General features: G+C 53.6%; 1 protein-coding gene across 1 annotated transcript in view; it reads right to left on the bottom strand.

The window, feature by feature from the left end:
* The window catches only part of VAC14 (VAC14 component of PIKFYVE complex), a 57,737-nt gene that overhangs the window by 27,090 nt on the left and 12,042 nt on the right, over positions 1–18,605 (bottom strand). The window contains exons 11-13 of the mRNA XM_039380859.1: positions 14,022–14,166; positions 13,660–13,725; positions 4,121–4,274 (exon numbers count right to left, since the gene is read on the bottom strand). Of these exons, the coding sequence (XP_039236793.1) occupies positions 4,121–4,274; positions 13,660–13,725; positions 14,022–14,166 (365 nt within the window). The remainder of the gene's footprint in view (positions 1–4,120; positions 4,275–13,659; positions 13,726–14,021; positions 14,167–18,605) is intronic.

Below are 18,605 nucleotides of genomic sequence, written 5' to 3' on the forward strand. Positions count from 1 at the left end.
GAACACCTCAACCCCTGTCCAGGCTCTGGAGCGCTGCGTGCTCTCCAGTGGGGACACAGCAAGTCTGAACTCAACAGACTACACTTCTCAGGGACTTCTAATCCACTGACTCCTGGGATCTCCATGGACTGCTGGTGGAAACCAATTAATTACCTCATCAGGCATGTTAGTGCATCCACACACCGAGCCAGGCTCCTGGTAAACATCCTACAGCGTGAGGTGCTCAGAGGGTCCGGCACTGTCCCCGCCAGCTCCGGCAGGAAGCCAGGCGGGAGAGACCAGACCGAGCTGGAGAGGAAACAAAGGGCCATAACTGCTTCTCCTTACAAAGCTGTGGAGAAGGGAAGGAAGAGTCATGTGCAAGAGTTACCCCGTGCAAGGCAGCAGCTGGTGTCGGCATCCCTTTGGACTGAGCTCTCTTCTCCTGCGCAGGGCAGAGCTGTGCACCAGGCTGGAGGGATTGCACCTTCGACATCACGGAATGGTTTGAGTTGGAAGGGACCTTAAAAGACCATCTAGTTCTAACTCCCCTGCCATGGGCATGGACACCTTCCACTAGATCAGGGTGCTCAGACCTCTGTCCAACCTGGCCTTGGACATTTCCAGGGATGGGGCATCCACAGCTTCTCTGGGCAACCTGTGCCAGGGCCTCACCACTCTCACAATGAAGAATTTCTTTCTAATACCTAATCCAAATCTACTCTCTTTCAGCTTGAAGCCATTCCCCCTTGTCCTGTCACTCCATGCCCTCTTCAAAAGTCCCTCTCCAGCTCTTCTGGAGCCCCTTTCAGGAACTGGAAAGGACTCTAATGTCTGCCTGGAACCTTCTTATCTCCAGACTGAACCACCCAGCCTGTCTCCATAGCACAGGTGTTTCAGCATCTGACGTGACCTCCTCTGGACTTGCCATAACAGGTCCATGTCCTTGCTGTGCTGAGGACCCCACAGCTATGGATGCAGTGCTCCAGGTGGGGTCTCTCCAGAATGGAGTAAAGGGGCAGAATCACCTCCCTGGACTGGTTGGCCTCAGTGACAACCACTATTGGGTCATCTGCTACTTGTCTCAACTTCCACAAGGTTGGCAAAACACTCCCAAAGCAAAGCAGGTAGCTGGATTCCCATCGTACAGACCAGATCAGATCATTTGCACCATCACCCCATAGAATGGGGAGCTGTTGGGCACAGCCCTGCAGCCCTTGTCCCTGAAAAAGTGGGCATAAGGAGAGCCTCTCTCAGGGCAGCTGGAGCAGGTTGGGAGGGGATGCTGGAAGTCCCCCAGTGCTGAGCTGGGCTGGCCCCAGCTCACAGTGTTTGGAGAAGGCGTCGAGGGCAGCTGACCTTACGTAACGGGAGAACAAAGCGGCTAAATAAAAACTGGAGCTGGGAACGGGCTGCGGAAGTGGGACACGGCTTTCCTGACTAATCAACCAGCATCTGAAGGAAACCGAACTCAATGGCAGGGAAACAACTGCATAAACACATCCTGAGGGAAGAAAGGGAGAGAGAGGAAGCGGGGGGAAGACCTTGGGGGCACTGGCCCCTTCCACCTCCACTCCTGCCCTTACTGCTTGGGTGGCAAAGCCTGGAGAGCCAAGATGGACACTGCAGCATGGAAACCTGCTGTGAGCTTAAGGATTTCAAAGGGTGACCTTGCTCGTTTACCTGCAAAGCCACCAACTGCACGCTTGGAAGGGCCTCAGGGGTAGGAGGGGATGGAAGCCAAGATGGCTCAGCAGCTCTCCTCCCACTGCTGGCTTCAGTGGCATCCTGGTCTAACGTGGATGAAGGGAACAGAAAGACTGAACCATGGGGATGAGCGCTGGTGCCCTGCAGCCCCCCACTCTGACGGTGCAGTAGCATCCATCCTATTGCCAAAACAGAATCACAGAATCACAGAATTCTGAGGGTTGGAACAGACCTCTGGAAATCACCCAGTCCAAACGCCCTGCCAAGGCAGGGTCACCTGGAGCAGGTGACACAGGAACCAGGTGGGTTTTGAATGCCTCCAGAGAGAGAGACTCCATGACCTCCCTGGGCAGACTGTTCCAGTGCTCTGCCACCCTCAATGTAAAGAAGCTCTTCCTCGTGTTGAGGTGGAACTTCCTGTGTTTTAGTTTATGGCCACTGCTCCTTGTCCTGTTGCTGGGCACCCCCAAAAAGCACTCCTCCTCGGTACTCTCTGAATCAAGGCACCCTAGGGAACCCTCCCATACATCCCAGTACAAAAACAGTGACTCCAGAGAAGGGCTACACCCTCTCTTTAGTGACAGCACCTTGTGACTTTTGCCTGGGAAGGGCAGTTTCAGCTCACTTGCTCTCACTGTGCATCACCACCCCAGGACCAAGCACAGACACGGGGATTTCCGCCGGTCACCCTCCTGCTCCAAAACAACCTGACAAACGGAGTATTTTCCAGGAGCCTCTTCTTTTCCAAGCGTAATCCAGGAAGGTCCTGGCCCAGCTGTGACCCCTCAATTTCCCTGGGGGAACTCCCCGGCAGCCCATCCAGGTTCAGCCTTGGGTGGTCAGAGCCAGACGGGATTGGGGCCATAACAAACGTCCGAGGCCAACAACTCAGCTCCTTTTTCCCCTCCCCAAAAACATCTGCCTTTGGGTAAAAGCCAACGACCCTGCAAAGCTCAGCCTGAAATAAATTCTTAAGAAACAATTTTCTGTTACATTACAGGGAAGAGGAAAATAGGTGAGGAAGCCAGAGCCCATTAGGACCCTTATGGGGGCAAGTTATCCCATGCTGGGGCAACAGGAGCTCTGGCTGCAGCAGATCTACTCCAGGAGGGCAGAGTCAGACTATTTTTAAAGGTTACACTTGAATAAGCGAAGCCAAGTTGCTCTTCCAGAGAGCTAACAAGGGCCACGGCAGTCGTTAGGATCCACGCCATCCAGCCTGCTATTTTTAGATCATCCAGAAGGAAGGAAACCTCAGACAACCATCAGTGTGAGCTGAACTGCAGCTCCTCAGCTGCTTGGCCAGCGCCACAGGAGCCGCTCCACCCTGGCGGTCTCACTTCTGACAGTGGGAGGATGGATGAGACTTGCAGAGGGCTTGGGGAGGTCACCACCACTGCAGCCCCCACCTCTCCACCGCAGAGATAAAGCTGCCAGCAGGAAACAAGTAGATCCACAAAAAAAAAAAAAAAGTCCCACCCTGAGCAACCCTAGACCTGAGCCGGTTGCTGGCGCAAACATTCATAAGACCAGGGAGGGGTGAACGATCCAGGATCTTCAGAGAAAACAAAGCCTGGGGATGGGAAAGCAAAGCCTCCCTCTCCAGTGGTGATTTTGCAAGGCCCTGTGGCTGCATCCTGTGCAGGGAGAGGCAGGCTTGGCTCCGGGCTCGGGTTGCAATCCAAAGCTCACATGAAACGTGCTTTTGGCTGGGACGACCTGGCCTGGGGACTACAACAGGGAGGCCCTTAAATAGCAGCAGAGGCGGGGAAGGAGCAGCCAAGGAACTATGAAGGATGAGCCACAGACAAGGGAAGGTGGAAAAAATTTCCCCATGTGCTGGGCTAATGAATGAAAGGTTTGGTTTTTTATGCCCCAAGTCCCCAGAAAATAGGATCGTCCCTCTTCATCTCTCTCCTGAGGTTCTGCCAGGCACTCAGAGCAGCACAGCAGCTCACAGCCAACGAGGGCAGCCTTCAACAGGCAACATCACAGGAACAGACCCCTCAGGGATCCCTCCGCAGATCTATGGATGTTTTGGAGACCTGGGTTTGCAGCCAGCATCCCATCCCACACTGATTCTAGGGCGCTGAGGGTTTTTACAAGGAAAGAAGAGGCTGGCACCCAAGGTCTCGTAAAAAATAGGACAATAATGACCTCCCTCCACACTGGCCTCTGCAGCATTCTCCTGCTAAACCAAGCCCTAAATCCCCAAAGCAAGAACTAGAGGGAAGAGCAATAAAAATAAAAGCAGTGCCCTGGTCTGTGCCACGGCAGGCTCCGTTCCCAGGCTGTACTGGGTGGGGATGAAGATATTGATTTCTTACTGTAAGAGAAGCTTCCCCTTCTGCCTGAGCAAACCTGACCGGTGCCACGGAACATCGAGAGAGCCCTGGAGTGGGGAGGCACAGAGCTGTGGCACAGGGGCACTCACTAGAGGAGCTCAGCTGGCCAGCCCTGGCTGGGACGTGAAGCTCCGCTGGGCCGGGTCGCGCGTCGGAGCCATCCGAGGGACCGTGACCCTCCTCCGTCTGTCCCGCTGGGGAAGAAGCAATCTCAGCCAGCAGCTCCAGGTCCTTCAGGATAACCTGCAGAGACAGGGATGGTGCAGAGTGAGCACATGCAAGGGCAGATGGTACAGGGAGCTTTCCTTTCCAAATCCAGGGCCAGAGAGGGTGAGATGGGTAGCAAACACCACGTCCCAGCACATCAAGAAAGGTGTAGGGAAAAGAGAGCTACCTGTAAGGCTCCATGTGGAAATTACAAATTCTTGCAGAGGGGATAGGGCAGCAAAGAGGAAAGGGGAAAACTCCCCACGTTTCTGCTCTGTGAGTCCCAAGGGAGCATGTGAAATTAAACCAAATTTACACAATCAGGAGCAGGGCTTGCCTTCCCCTTGTCCCACTTTGGGGAGGTCTGGGTTTTGCTTCCCCACTCCCCCTCATAACGAAATGTTTGGGACAATCCCAGCAAGAGCACAGGGATGTTCTGGGGCATACACCAGCCAGCCCCTGCGTGCAGGGCAGCATCCCAGGAAAGGCTCAGCTCGTGACATCGAGGCAGAGCTGCCATTCGGATTTCATAGCTCTTTCCTTCCAGAAGTCACCAAATTAGTCTATATATAGCATTTCTGGAGAAGTTATTACCGAGTGGTTTTTTTTTTTTTTCCGTCCTCAACCCTTCTCATGTCTCAGGCTATTTTGGGTCCCCCTTCATTCAAATGTCCTTGGGTCTAGATGTTTCATCAGCTGTCCCCGAAGCTCTGAGTGTAGTGGGGCTTTGTGGAGCAGAAAGGCTGCCAAAAAGGGTCAACTGCCACGTCTAGCTCATCAACATCTGGCAGAGCACATCCCTGACTACCCCTTGCCCACCAGCACAGCATTCCAGGCTTTCCCTGTGTTCTCGCAACGAATCTTTCTGAGGAGATGCAGTTTATATGAGAGTTTTAGTTTCTGAGCTAACAGAGAAAACCCTTACCCTCAGAAAAACAAAAAGCCAATTACATCTCTTTTTTTGATCATGCTAGAAAATACGACAATGCCTGAAAATCAGAAAAAGGAGCTCCTGGGTTTTTCTGTTGCACAGATATCCTAAGCTGAGTGGGTTTTTTTTGCAATTAAGGCTGATTTTCAAGCCCCTAGCAGCTTTGGAGCAGGCAGCGTGGTGTCCAGGCTGTGGTGGGAAAGCAGCCTGCCATGGGCACCACGAGGCTTCGGCACGCTTGGGAAGTCCCTGTGCCTATAGACATGATTAAGTCTCAGCCCACAGCTCCCCAGGGAGGAAAAAAAAATAAGACAACAACTTTTACTGTCATCCCTGAAGAACTCGGCACCTCCGTGATGCTGCCAAGGCTGGGAGCTCGTTGCCAGCACGGGAGGTCCCTGCCATCACCAGCCTTCATCCTCTTCCACGGTGAGGAGTCTGTGCTCCCTGGTAGACAGAAGACCTTGGTCCTCCCTCTCTGCCTGGTTTTCAAGCATCAGTGGCTCAGACAAAGTGATGTTGGTGGCATTTTGTTTCAAGCTGAGGATGCCCCCGAGCAGAGCTCATGATGCCTGGTCTCCTGAAGCTCTGTGTAGATTCTCTAGTGGCTAATCATGTGGCTCAGCTGAACTTGCAGCCTTCGTACAGGCACTGACTTGGGTCTCAGGCTCTCATAACTGGACAAATAAACACCTGTAAAGGTTTTCAAGTCTCACTGTCTTTGGCTAAAACTGGCAAAGGGACTCGGGGCTTGGTTACCGGGGTTGGCAGGCAAGTGAGAGCTGGGACTCTTGTTCACATGGTGGATTTTGCCAAACCCAACTAAACCAGGAGCCAAGGCCGTCTGTGGTTGATGTACAGCAGGATCTACACACTCACTGCTGCCCTAATCCCCACCCAGTCACATCATCCACCTTAGTCTTCACCACCAACTCCTGCGGCATCAGGAAACAGGACCACGGCCCCAGGCCAGGCACAAATCATCCCTGCTGCTTCCCAGAGTTTTTAAGAGCCATGTCTTGAGGTCAGATCCTTAATCCAACTGCCCAGAGCTGTGTGCCAAACCCCATCTCTGAAATGCTGCTTGGGCTTGGGATGCTCTGGCCAGGACAGCCTGGGCAGCAGTGACCTGTGCCGCTGGAGGGCATGGCTGGACCTCTCGAGCTCTGGAGAGGTTAAGGAGTGTCCCCTCAGGCCAGCTGTGTAGGTCACAGGCAGGAGGTAGAAAAAGTAGCATAGGATGAATTTTGCAACTGAAAACCACGGAGGAAATAAGAAGCAGGAGGGATGGGTGCACCAGCACTGGAAGAGCAGGCAGCTGCAAAGACCTGGGGTTTTCCAGCCGTGGGAAAGAGGCAGGGATCTCCAGCTCCTGCTGCTTCTTCCCCGCATGCTCCGGAGTGGGTTCCCAGCTGGAGATGGAGGAAAGGCAGGAGCGCTTGGTATGCACTGCACATCCCTGTGCTGAGCAAAGCTGGAGCTGGCGGCTTTGTGCGAGCCAGGAGGCTGTAAGAAAGCAATATCCTGCCATTGCCATGGCAACGACCGGCTGCGCCAGGCGCGAGCTGGTCCCATCCGTCAGGAACCCAGCGGCCGTCGGACCCCACAGCGCTGGAGCACGAGGGCCAGAGCCATTCCCAGCTGCCAGGCCAAGGTGTGAACCTGACAGCCAGCCTGGGGGATCAGCCCCCAAGGGGGTTTTCCTGGTCCCAAGGGGATTTCGGGAAAGATTTCCCGGTGGTGATGAGACACAGGGCAGTGTGCTCCGCTCTGGGCGAACGTGAGGTTGGTTATAGGAAGGAGCAGGGGAAGCAGCATCGTGATGGATGGGGAGACCTGTCCAACGTCACAAGCCATTCCCAGCACAGGGATGAAGAGCAGCATGGAAGAGCGGCGAGCTCCGGGTGGCCGAGTAACCAGAACCAGGTTTTCTGACAGTTATAAATAAGCCGCTATTTCTCCTTCCTGGGAATAAGCAAGATTTCTCCCTGCATTGCCTCCGGAGCGCGGATTTTGAGGGCACACACAACTGTCGGCTCCTCCAGATCTAGGTCAGGTTAATTTGCTGCTCGTTCTGGTTGAACGGAGCCGAGCCCGGCCCTGCCGGCGGCGCGGGGGGAAGAGCAGCCCCTGGACATGTGTGCAGGATGGGATGGATGGGATGCACCTCCCTGTGCGTGCGAAGCGGTGCCTGGATGCTCCTGGAGGAGGGGGAGGATTTGCCCCTGGTCAAAACGCTGGGCTGGCCCCCCATGGTAGGGGGAGGGGAGGTGACCCCAAATCTGCTGCAGGCCCCCCAGGGCAAGGCTCAGCATCCCACAGCACATGCTGACTACCAGGACACCAGGCAGGTAGGCAGCTGCTCCTGGGGCACACACACACAGTGGGCAAGGATGCAGACTAAGCTCCTGAAGGTGCTCTCCATGCTGGTATTTACGGAAAAGTTGGGGGGAAAAAAAAGAAAATAAAATATTAAAATGCCTGTGTGCAGCAGGGAGATGCTCACGGGCAGCTTTGTGTGTCCCAGTGGGTGGGTATTCCCTGGACAATGAAATGGGGCACACAACAGCAGGGATAAGGTTATTCTTACCAGGGAGAAGATGGGAATTCAGCTGAAGCAAGATGCTAGCAAGTCGGAAAACAAGAAGTTTAAGGCCTGCAAAGCACTTCTTCAAAGGGGACCAAGAATCGGGGAGACTGTGGAAAACCTCACAGCATTTCCAGGACAGGCAAAGGCAGGTGGAGGAGCGACCCAGTGGGAACCAGGAAAATCCAAGGATGCTGCTGGGTGCTTCCTCCTGCTCCACCACTCAAAATGCAGCCCTTCAGCATGCACTGAGGCTTCTCCAAAGGGCTTTATTTATTTTATTTCTTCTCCCTCCAAGCCTTTTAGCCGTAGCCAGGGGAGGGAGGTGAGCGTGGGCAGGCAGTCCTGGAGCCGGGAGTGGCCAGCAGCAAAGCTGGCTGAGCCCCAGGCACACACAGTGTGGAAAGCAAACTTACATCCTCCCAGCCTCCACCAGCTTTAAAGACAGAAAAAGAAAAGAAAACTCACCATTAATCTTCCCACAGCAATGTAACCAAACCTCTTTTCAGGTCCCCAGCACAGCAACTTTTATCCTGTGATCTGGCCAAGATCTATTTTTTTTTTTTTTTGCATTCCCAGGAGGGGATGGGGAGCAAAGGGGAGGCAGCAGGGCTGGGGCCTTCTCCTCTCCTCCCCAGGGCAAATCCTGCCAGGTCATGCCAACAGTTGCTCACAGCACCAGGAAATACAGCTGGCAGTGGAGGGGGGGCACTTGGTAATACAGCCACAACCAACCCAAACCAAGCTGGAACCTGAAAACTCCCTGTCCACGCTCCTGCTTTTGCAAATCCCCCAGCTGTCCCTGATGCTGGGACTGCAAGGGCCAGGCCTGCAGCACCCTGAGCACTGTCACAGCTCAGAGCACCTCTTTAACTGTGTTTAATTGGCATATGGGGAGCTTAGCAGGCCACCTGATGCCAGTCACAGGGTGGGATGCCAAGGAGGTATTTTGTAGAAACCTTAAGGTTGAAAAATACCTCTAAGATCATCAAGTCCAACCATCAACCAAGCACCACCGTGCTCACAACTAAACCACATCCAAGTGCCACCAAGTGCTGTTCTTTCGTGAATTAAAGAGCAGGGAAGGAGGCAACACAGGTCCAGCCAGCAGGACGGGGCTGGAAGAAGCTGGAACAGCCCTGGGGTATCCCTGCAGGCCATGCTGTGGGAGGCTGGATGCCTGCAAACCCTTCAAATTAACATCCAGAGTCCCAGAGCTTATGAAGGTAAAGGCTTTGCTTTCATTTGCTACCCTGTCTCCCATCCAGCATCTCCCTCCACACCCAGAGAGGGCACCCAAAGCCCAGCTCACGACATCCTGCATCCTACGCCCCCATCCCACCCTGGACCCTCTCTGAGACAGCTCCCCAGGGCAGGGATTGCCTGTCCTCCATGGCAGACAGGTATTCTGTGGTTTTAGACTGCTCCATGACTTCATCCAGGAACACTACAAGCACCACCTTGAGCCCAGGCTGCCAGTTTGCCCCAGTTGTTGTTCAGTGTAGGTATAAACTCCATGTGTATACATAAGCCAGGAAGTTAATAGTCTGAAACTGGTGCTGAGTCTAGAAGTTCCCTATGGATCACACTTCCCACCACAAAACTTCCTATTCCTGCACTGCACAATGCACAGACTGTTGTTCAACCCAGTGGCCTTGCAATGTCTCAAGTCCTCAGAACCCACTTCTGCTTACAGGCTGCTTCCACCTATGGTAATCCAGGCTGACCACATTTTCCACCATCCAACTGGAATTATATACATCTTTCTATACGCCATTATTTCACTCCCAAGCTCACTGTCAGGGCAACTTCCCTCTTGAAAACCAGTGGCCTCCCTGCTTTGGTACCTTGTAGCTTTGAGACTCTCTCCAGAGAAGCCTTACCACCAGAAAAAGTTCAAACAGAAGCCAGGCACACATATGTTAGAGTTCTCCTCTTTACAGTCCTTACCTTACACCCTCTGCTTTGCACCAGGTCACAGTATTTCGGCCCTGGTGGATGAAAGGCTGGGAGCTGGAGCACAAGGGCCCTAAACCCAACAGAGCAAAGCTCCAAACCAAACCATGCTAAGACAGCTATTGGCTTTGGCACAAGCTTTTGTTCAGCTTCATTGTCCTGGGAATTGGGCACGATGGGAGAAGTTTGCCAGGATTTACCGTGAGAGCAGAGCTCAGAGCAGGGCAGAGACCTGGGCTTTGGAACCCTGCAGTGCTGCAGCAGGACATGCAGGAGGGCTGGAGGAGTCAACAGCAAAGGAGAGAGATGGCAATCGGGACACCACCACCCCTGGGCTTTCTTCTCACCTACTTTAATACTGGAAACCCAAGGGAGGGGAGAATGTTTCGGTTTGTCATGGAGAAGTTGGTTTGAAGGTCATGCAGATTTTGCAGTACATAGAATCAGAGAATGGTTTGAGTAGGAAGGGACCTTAAAAGACCATCTAGTTCTAACTCCCCTGCCATGGGCATGGACACCTTCCACTAGATCAGGGTGCTCAGGGCCCCAACCAACCTGGCCTCGAACAGTTCCAGGGATGGGGCAGCCACAGCTTCTCTGGGCAAACTGTGCCAGTGACTCGCCACCCTCACAGGGAAGAATTTCTTCCTAATACCTACCTAAACCTGCCCTTTGCAGTCAGTGGCAGCCCACGCTGAGCTCGCCCTCTCTGGGGAAGGACATCAACTCCTGAGCAGACTTCTGAAGGAACTACTTCTGTACTCAAAGCCTTGCCTGGCCACTGCACAATGCAGGTTCTCACGCTGGCAAAGCTGAGAGGAAGCCAGAGTCTATCCTGCTTCACATCAGACACCAGCTCCACCTCACACGTCATTCCTGCCATGACTCAGACAAAAGTCCCAGCACAACTTTCAACCTCCAGCAAGATTGAGGAGAACAGATAAGCAGACAGGAACACGTTCAGCCATAAAGAAACAACCTCATTTTGAAGCCGGAAAAATGAAAACAAAGCAAAGAAAGAAATCCAGCAGTGTCACTGCTTCACAGTTTTCTCAGAGATGCCTTTACCTCCTGTTCAGTTCACCTGAGCTCAGCTCCTGGGTCCATTCAGGATCCAGGGAACTGAAAGGCTACATCCAAAGCTGTCTTTGCACTAGAAACTCACAGAAGATAATCCTAAAAACATGTCTTCTTTTCAGCAGTGCCTATCGGCAGCAGTGCCTTTACCCTGCAGCTGGAAAGGTCCAACCCACTGCTCAGAAAACAACATTTTCTGACTTTTCACATTTTCTAACATCAGTTCTTCAACGAGGGCTGCAAGACTCACACTGACAGATGAAGCAGCCAGTGGAGGAAAACCCACTCCCAGCAGGACCTTGCTATGTCTTGGAGCTGCACGGAAGTTTTTAAGCACATCGAATTTTAAGCAGGGCTTTTATAGCCTGCCTTCAAAAGCAGATCTCAGATGCAGGACAGAACCTTCCCCTGCCGGGGAAGCACGAGGTGACGCAGTGCAGCAGCACGGCATCCGACAGCCGGGAATCCTGGATCCAGACTTGTCTACACATCAAAGGGAACTGCTGGTTTCAGCTTCGCTCCAACTTCTCTGTGCTGCCTTTGTGAATCTTAACTAGGTCTCTTGACCATTTATTTACTGGCACAAGAGGAGTGGGTAGGAAGGGGAAGAGGAGAGAAGGCAGAGATGACTCAGGAGGCTGCAGATACATCATGAGACACTGGCCCCTGTTCAGCACAGTGGAGGAGGTGCAACACCTTGTGCTACTTGAACGATAAAAACAGGCGTGAGACCTTAAAGGGCATGGATCCGGCTCCATCCAGCGTGAGTCTTTCCTTGCTTTAGGCTTGATTATTTATGGCAAGTGCACAGAGAGACTCAGAGCAGCTCAGCAAGACCAGATCTTAAAAATAAGAGACCTGAGCACAGTCTTTCAGTCTGATACACGGACTAGCACTGAGCCTCCAAAGCCAGACTGTCCTTTGGTGATGAGCTGGCGACAAACAACTGCTCCAGGGCAGCTCCAGGGCACATCAGGAGAGTGACAGGTAGCCTCCAGACCATGCACAGGGGCAAGGGGAACCACAGCCACTGCAGAAGGACGTTCAACCTTGCTGGGAAAAAAGATGACGCCGACACTGCTGCCCAGCAGGCTCCCGTGGGGAGAGCAGCATCGCAGGAGGAAGACAGCAAAAAAACCCTCTGAAGACGTGTACACCTTCTGTTACACCACACAACGTGCACAGCCCTGCCTGGAAAGGGGAGGGAGATGCTTCCTCATCACAGAGCTGATGGTTACCTCATACAGGCCCCCATGCCAACCAGGTGATTCCCAGGCCATTAGCCAGGAGCTTCTGGGGATCACAGTCTGCTCTAGGACAACATAACCATGCACACAAATACTGTACTGACTAGGCAAGCACCCCACATCTCCTTTCCTAATAGACACTGACACTGCAGGTTAGATAGCTCAGTGTGTTCTCATCATTCCCCAAAATGTCCAGCTCAAACCCCCTCTACTACTTCAGTCATTTCTATTTCCTCTGCAGAGAGCAGCAAATCTGGTTGAGAGCCAGCTGAGCGGTGGTGTTTAATGGATTGACTCGTCTATGGATTTCCTTAAAAAAAAAAAAAAAAAGAGCCACCTCCAAACATTTAAATAAATAGAAGCCAGGATTAAATAAATCAGCTTAAAATTACTTTTGAGCCATTCCCAGTTATGTCACATGGAGGAAATGCATCACCAGGGTCCTTTCTTCACTGCTTTTTTCAAATATTAATAAGCAGTGTAATTGCAACATGACTCACTGAGATCTCCTGCCAAGCTGGAGAGACTATCTGCAAGATGCAGGCTTTCTAGAGCATTGCAAAGGCAGATGTGTGCTTGGGGACTCTTTTGGAAAGGTTTGCATCGTAAGCAGCAGGGGATGGAAAATGGCCAGGCAGTTGCTTGCCTTTGCAAGTCATTCCCTCACTTGCTCATTCCCTTCCCTCCTCTCACATGGGATTTATTGTAGGATTGAGGTTTGGTGCACCGAGCATGTAAGGCACAGCAGAGAGCGTGTGATTTTTATTCCATGAGGAAGGTCCTGGCTGAGAAACCAGCCAGAATCCTTTGCAATTCTGGGCAAGAGGTATCCAGCTGATGGTGGAAGCTCTAGGAGCACCCGGACCAGGCTGTGTGCCAGCCTGTCAGCCTCCAACCTGAGCACTAAAATGCTCCAGCAAACAACTGAGAGTGGGAGAAGACAACAACACTACTAAAATTGAGATGACTGGAACCAGAGAAGAGGGGTGAGGAAGAAAGACAAGGAAACAGGAAAACAGTGCAGCACCTCAGGAAGGGAGCAGCATGGGAGATGAAGAGCGACGGCAGAGCAAGTGGTCTCACTCTCTGCTGCCTGATTCTCTTTGCTCTCCCAAGCTGAGTGGTTCCCAGCCAGTCTGATGCCACGAGGCATCTACTGCAGCCCCACCAGGCAATGCTGCTGCTGCCCTCTGAGCAGTGGGTGTTGCTTAATCGCCTCATGACTTGGATCAGCAGTGCTGCCTGAACACAATCCCCCTTGCATCTTCACAGAGGCTGGTGAAAGGCAACTGAATTCCCATTCACCAAGGATCTGATCATGACCCAGCCCCATGGGAAAGACACCAGCTCTGGGGTCTGAAGCACCAGCTGCTTTCCCAGGCAGGCAAAAAGGATTCTTAGGAGTTGGCTTTGAAGGGTCAACTCTCAGAGGTGGAAAAGAAGGTTTATACATCAGAGGGCCCCCAAGACAGCAGGGTTTCCAGCTGGATCTTCAGTTTGGCCCAGTCCCAACACTGGCCAAGCCTCACAAAATACCTCAGTTCAACCAAAAAACCCAAAGCCCAGCTAGATGTGGAGACAGTAAGCTTCCAGCAGGACTTCTGCAGCAGCTGCAGCACTTACCTCATCCGACTCATCTGAGAGGGTCCGCAGCAGGATGGGGAAGAGGCTGTCGGTGTGCCGGAACATCTAGGAGCAGAAAGGCAGCTGGCATCAGTCCTGGTCACTCCCTGCCACAGAACCACCTGCCCCGGGGGAGGCTGCAGAAAGCTTCCCCAGCATTTTCCACCTGAGCTGGAGAGCTCTTCTTCCTCAAGCTACGGGGTATCCAGCAGCCAAAGCCTTCTCTGAAAAGGCAGGTGGACACATGTTCCCACTGCTCCCAAGACAATTACAGCCCATTCAAGGGCACGGAGCAGGCTGGGAGGGCACAAGCTCAGGCCCAAGGGAAGAAGCAGGCTCAAAATGCCGAGTCCCCAACCTACCTTACGAGGAGTCTTGATGTACAAGTGGTAGAGCCATTTCAGGACTGCAATTCTGGTCATCATCCCAATGGATGTGTCATGAAGGTGGCAGTCCAGCACCTGAACTATTCCATCCAGGTTCAGGGTCACCTGGATCCTCTCACAGCTGCACGGAAAAGAGTTTGGTTCAGTGCTGCAATGTCCAACTCATTCCTCCCATGGTTGGGAGGTCTACAGCACATCAAAGACTGCATCAAACATCTCAGCTCAAACCCTCGCTAGACCAGGTTGCTCAGAGCCCAGTCCTGCCAGGCCTTGAACATGTCCAGAAATGGGGCATCCACAGCTGCTCTGGGCACCCCCTGCCAGTGCCTCACTACAAAATAGTTGGGACTTGCACCGGAACAGGAGACCCCCAGGCAGAAGAGGTCATGTTACAACATTTTTGTGTCCTGTTTGTGGTCCTGAAACCTACCTGATGATTTCCCACCTCCTTGACAGTGGGGACATGGGAAATACCTGTCGCAGGAGACTCGGTTAAGGAGAGATGATGGTTGGAGCCAAGATGGTTGGAGGAGACCAGCAAGATGAAGCTGCACTGAAGAGTATAGTCATGCCTGTCCTACCCAAGCTACTGAATTATTCAAGGCTGGACCAGGCTCTTGCTGATTTTTCCAGTGTGTGCAGAGTGGCCGTGCATCTCGTTTGATAAGAAATCCTAAGGGGCGGATTTCTCACGGTATAATTTGCAAGTAGAGCTGCAGCTTAATAGGATTTGATCTTCCCCAGGACACACGTTGTAAGGGCGAGACGAGGAGGCTGCGGCCCCTCACGGCCCTGCGGGGATCTGCCTGCTTGATCTGCCTCACGTAACAGATGCTGGGGGCTGAAAATTGCATTTCGCTTTGATATTGAAAACAACAGCCAAGGGCCAAACGCTCAGATGTGCGGAACTGAGGGGAAGGAGGGACCCACAGCATGGAGAGTTGGGAAGGGAGATGTCCAAGGGAGCAGCCTCCCAGGCCATTTAAGCCAGCCCTGAAAGAGCCCTGTATCTGGTTCTCCAGCAAAACCATCTCCCCCAGCAGCAGTGCAGCCTGCCATGCCCCCAGCACAGGGCTGTATGTGAAGAGGAGAATGAATCCTTGACCCGACATCTCCATGCAAAAATACACTTTGCCTGCGCAGGAGGGGGAAAAAGAAACCTCGGGGTAATGCATTTTTCAGAGGGAAGAGGCTGAAAGGACAGCTCAGAGAATCGGCATGAGAAGCTGTTCCTTTTGGAAGTGGCTTTGACGCTGTCACACCCACCAGCTCCGTGGTGCTGTAAGGCAGGTGGGGAGGATGCAGGGGGCCATGGTTTAGCACAGCACTGTTAGTCCACTCATACTGGACTTCTACCAGCACAGAAACAATTTCCAGCCCGTTTTGTGCCAAAATTGCTCGTGAAAACCCCTCCTCCATGGTTTTTGTGAGCATGGAGTACCTGCTTGTGATGCAGTACCTGGGCAGAGCCGGGGTGGCTCAAGCCAAAACCCACCTGAGTGGGCCCCAGGAGGTGGCTGGGAGCACCAGGCTGACCTGGAGCCAGCCAGCCCCCAGGTATGCTGTGTATCACTGCCCTGCAGCTCTGCCAGGCTCAGCTCCCACCAGGAGGGATGGCAGCTGGGAAAAGCTCCTTTCCGGCTCTCCTCTGCCCGCATCTGCCAAGATAAACCTTTTAGGGGGATTGCCGGCAGAGCAGCAGCTCGTTTACTCAGTACAAAACCAGGGCACCACCCTGAAAAGGTCCAATGAAAAATCGGAAATTGGGATAAAAATCTCCCACCTCCCACGCTCCTCTGCCTCTGAGACAGAGCAACCTTGGATTACCAGGGGCTGCTGCCTTTCCAGGGGTTACTGCAGCTCCAACGTGGGCTCCCAGCTCGCCCTGGCTCTCCTTAATCCCCGGGAAGCGTGGAGCAGGAGCAGCAGTAATGGCATTGCATTAATGTGATCCTCTGGGCCTGCCACGCCGGCTCCCAGCGCCGGCATCTGCGGCAGGGTAGATGTCAGATGCAATCACTTCCATCTAACCCACTACCCCAGATTCTCCTCTGGAGGATGAACGTGGCCCTGGCACCGCCTCCGTGGTTTGCCTGTGACAGCCAGAACATGTTTTTAGGGCAGACTGAGCGATGATGGGGGCTGTGCCGGGCTCTCACCTCTGGATATTGGTGCCCTTTGCTCACGCTCAGCGGTGGGGCAGAAGACCCACCCCCCAGCACATACCCCCATCTCAGAAAGCACCCTCCAGCACGGGAACAGAGCTTACTTTACCATGCATTCAACCCAAAGCAATGTTTTTCACCCCATGTCCCTTATCGACTCATTTTCTCATTTCTCCCCTTTCTTCAAGGGCTTCTGCCAACCCTCTCCTCAGCGGTCACCTTTCCTCTGCCAATGCCTGAGCTGTCATCTCCCTCCTGGCCTCCTGCCTGGCCCAGCTGCTTTCCTGACCCCGTTTTCAGACAAGGTTAAGGCCCAGGCCGGGTTCTAGCCTTTAGGCAAGCCCAGCAAACTGGTCTTGCCAAGGGTGGAAATATCCAGGTTCTTTCATTGTGGTCCAAGTCACAAGGGCAGCTCCCATACGGGCTGGCAGCTGTGCTGCTCAACGGGCTCGAGCCAGCGGCCAGGAGGTAAATAGCTCCTCTCTGCTCTCAGTCCCACAAGCCGTTGCTTTCTCGTCCTCCATCGCTCTCATTTCAGCGCTCTTGGCCTCCTTCTGCTTGCTGCAGTTTCCAAGATCTCCCAGGGAAGCGATGAGGCTAAGAGATCTAGGCAGAAACATCCAGTCCAGTGAGCCCCTGACGAGGGCTGGGACAGCGTGCCCGAGGTCTCCCTCCAGCTCCCTCACCCAAGCATGCAGTGAGAGCAGCAAAGGGAAGACATGTCCTCACTCCAGAACGGAAAGGAGGGCTGGGAGGAGCCACCCCAAAAGGACACCCTGAACCTTAAAGCTACACAAGACAAGCTGTTGGAGAATGTTTGGTGCCTGAGCTCAAAGAAAGCCATTATGCTGCCTTCAACCAAGCACTTCTGGGTGCTGTGTGGCACCCAGCACCATCCCTATCATCCACTCAAGCATTCCTCACCTCCAGAGATTCCCAGCTCCACCCTAAAGGTGTGTCAGGCACTTGGAATGGGGGTACAGCAACTTCCAGCATGAGACAAGCACCAGCAATTTCAGCTTTGTAGTGAGCCCTAACTACCACATTTAAAAGCCTGGTTAAAGCACAGCCTTGGGTAGTTCAGCCACGTGGCAGCCTCTTGCCCTTTCTGCAGAGCAACGCACAGCTTTACGTGTCCATGTGCTGCTGAACACCACCCAAAACACAAAGCCTTCCTTCCATCAGGAAGGACCACAAAGGCTCTTCTGCAGATTCCGTGTCCCCTACCTAGTTTGGTGAGGGACTGTGGTCCCATCACCCACACTGCCCAACCCTGACTGCTTCCAGCTGTGCCTGACCATCTGCCCAGAAGCACCACCAGGAAGTCATCTCAAACAGTCCAGGTCTTGTATCGAAACACCAATGCAGTTACAAGAGCCTAAAAAGCACTTTCCAGCTGTTTTGGTCCATTGACACAGGACAGACATCTGCATCTTCTCCTGCAGCAGCTCAGACTGACGGAAGGAAGCCCGGGCTCTGCTCCAGCAGCCACGCTTCCACCTCCCCTTCCTGATCCGGTCTCACACCAGTGATTGCAGCAGCAGCATGGTCAGCCAGGCCACAGGAAGGCTCCAGTGCCTCTGAAACATGGTTCTGGTCCACCTTCGATGACAGTTTTTGCGGAAGCTGGAAGTGGGGACCCCCTTGTGGATGGGGAACCCCAAAACCCCTCCAGCCCTGTGCAGCCAGGCTCTCCCAGGAGCCACTTCCGTCTTGGCACAGACACGGTCCCCATTTCCTAGTAGATGCCACCAGGAAACTCCCTCCAAGTGAAGCTGGCAAACACTTGGGAAGCATTTTGGATCACGTTTCAGGAGTGGGGGGTATGTGTGTGTGTGTGTGTCAGCTCGTGGCCACAGGAATGTGCCCAGCATCCATGTATCGAGCACTCAGACCTCATCATCTTCTGGGACGGCATCTTCATGGAAGATGTGCCTCTGCAGACACCAGGGCACGAGCTCCTCCGCCCCCACTGCCCGAGGTGCTCCTTTCCCTGCTGCTGCAGTGCTATCCCTCTGCAGCCGGCTGCGGGGAGGGCAGGAGGAGGGGGCGTGAGAGCTGGATGCTTGGCGCCGGGCCATGCTCCATCACTGGCTCGCCGGGGGAGACCGGGGGAAGCGAGGGGGGGGGAGGGAAACGAACAAAAACAGAAGCAGAGAGTGACTTCATCTTAAAAGGCAGCTGCAACTTCCTCCCTTTGCAGCTTTCCAGCTTTCCACGGTGACTCAGGGGCTTCCCGCGGTCCTGCCTTGACACCCAGTGGGCGCTCGGCGCAGCCGCCGCTCCCCGGCGTGAGTTACGGCTGCAAACGGCTGCGGGTGCCAGCTCTTGCCTTCCTCCGGCTCCAGGGCCAAGCCAGACAATCTGAGCAATGCATAGAGCACCAGGCAGACAT

This window comes from Pipra filicauda, unplaced genomic scaffold, assembly GCF_003945595.2.
Source record: "Pipra filicauda isolate LSUMZ 115617 unplaced genomic scaffold, ASM394559v2 scaffold205_size1947385_pilon, whole genome shotgun sequence".
Taxonomy (NCBI): domain Eukaryota; kingdom Metazoa; phylum Chordata; class Aves; order Passeriformes; family Pipridae; genus Pipra; species Pipra filicauda.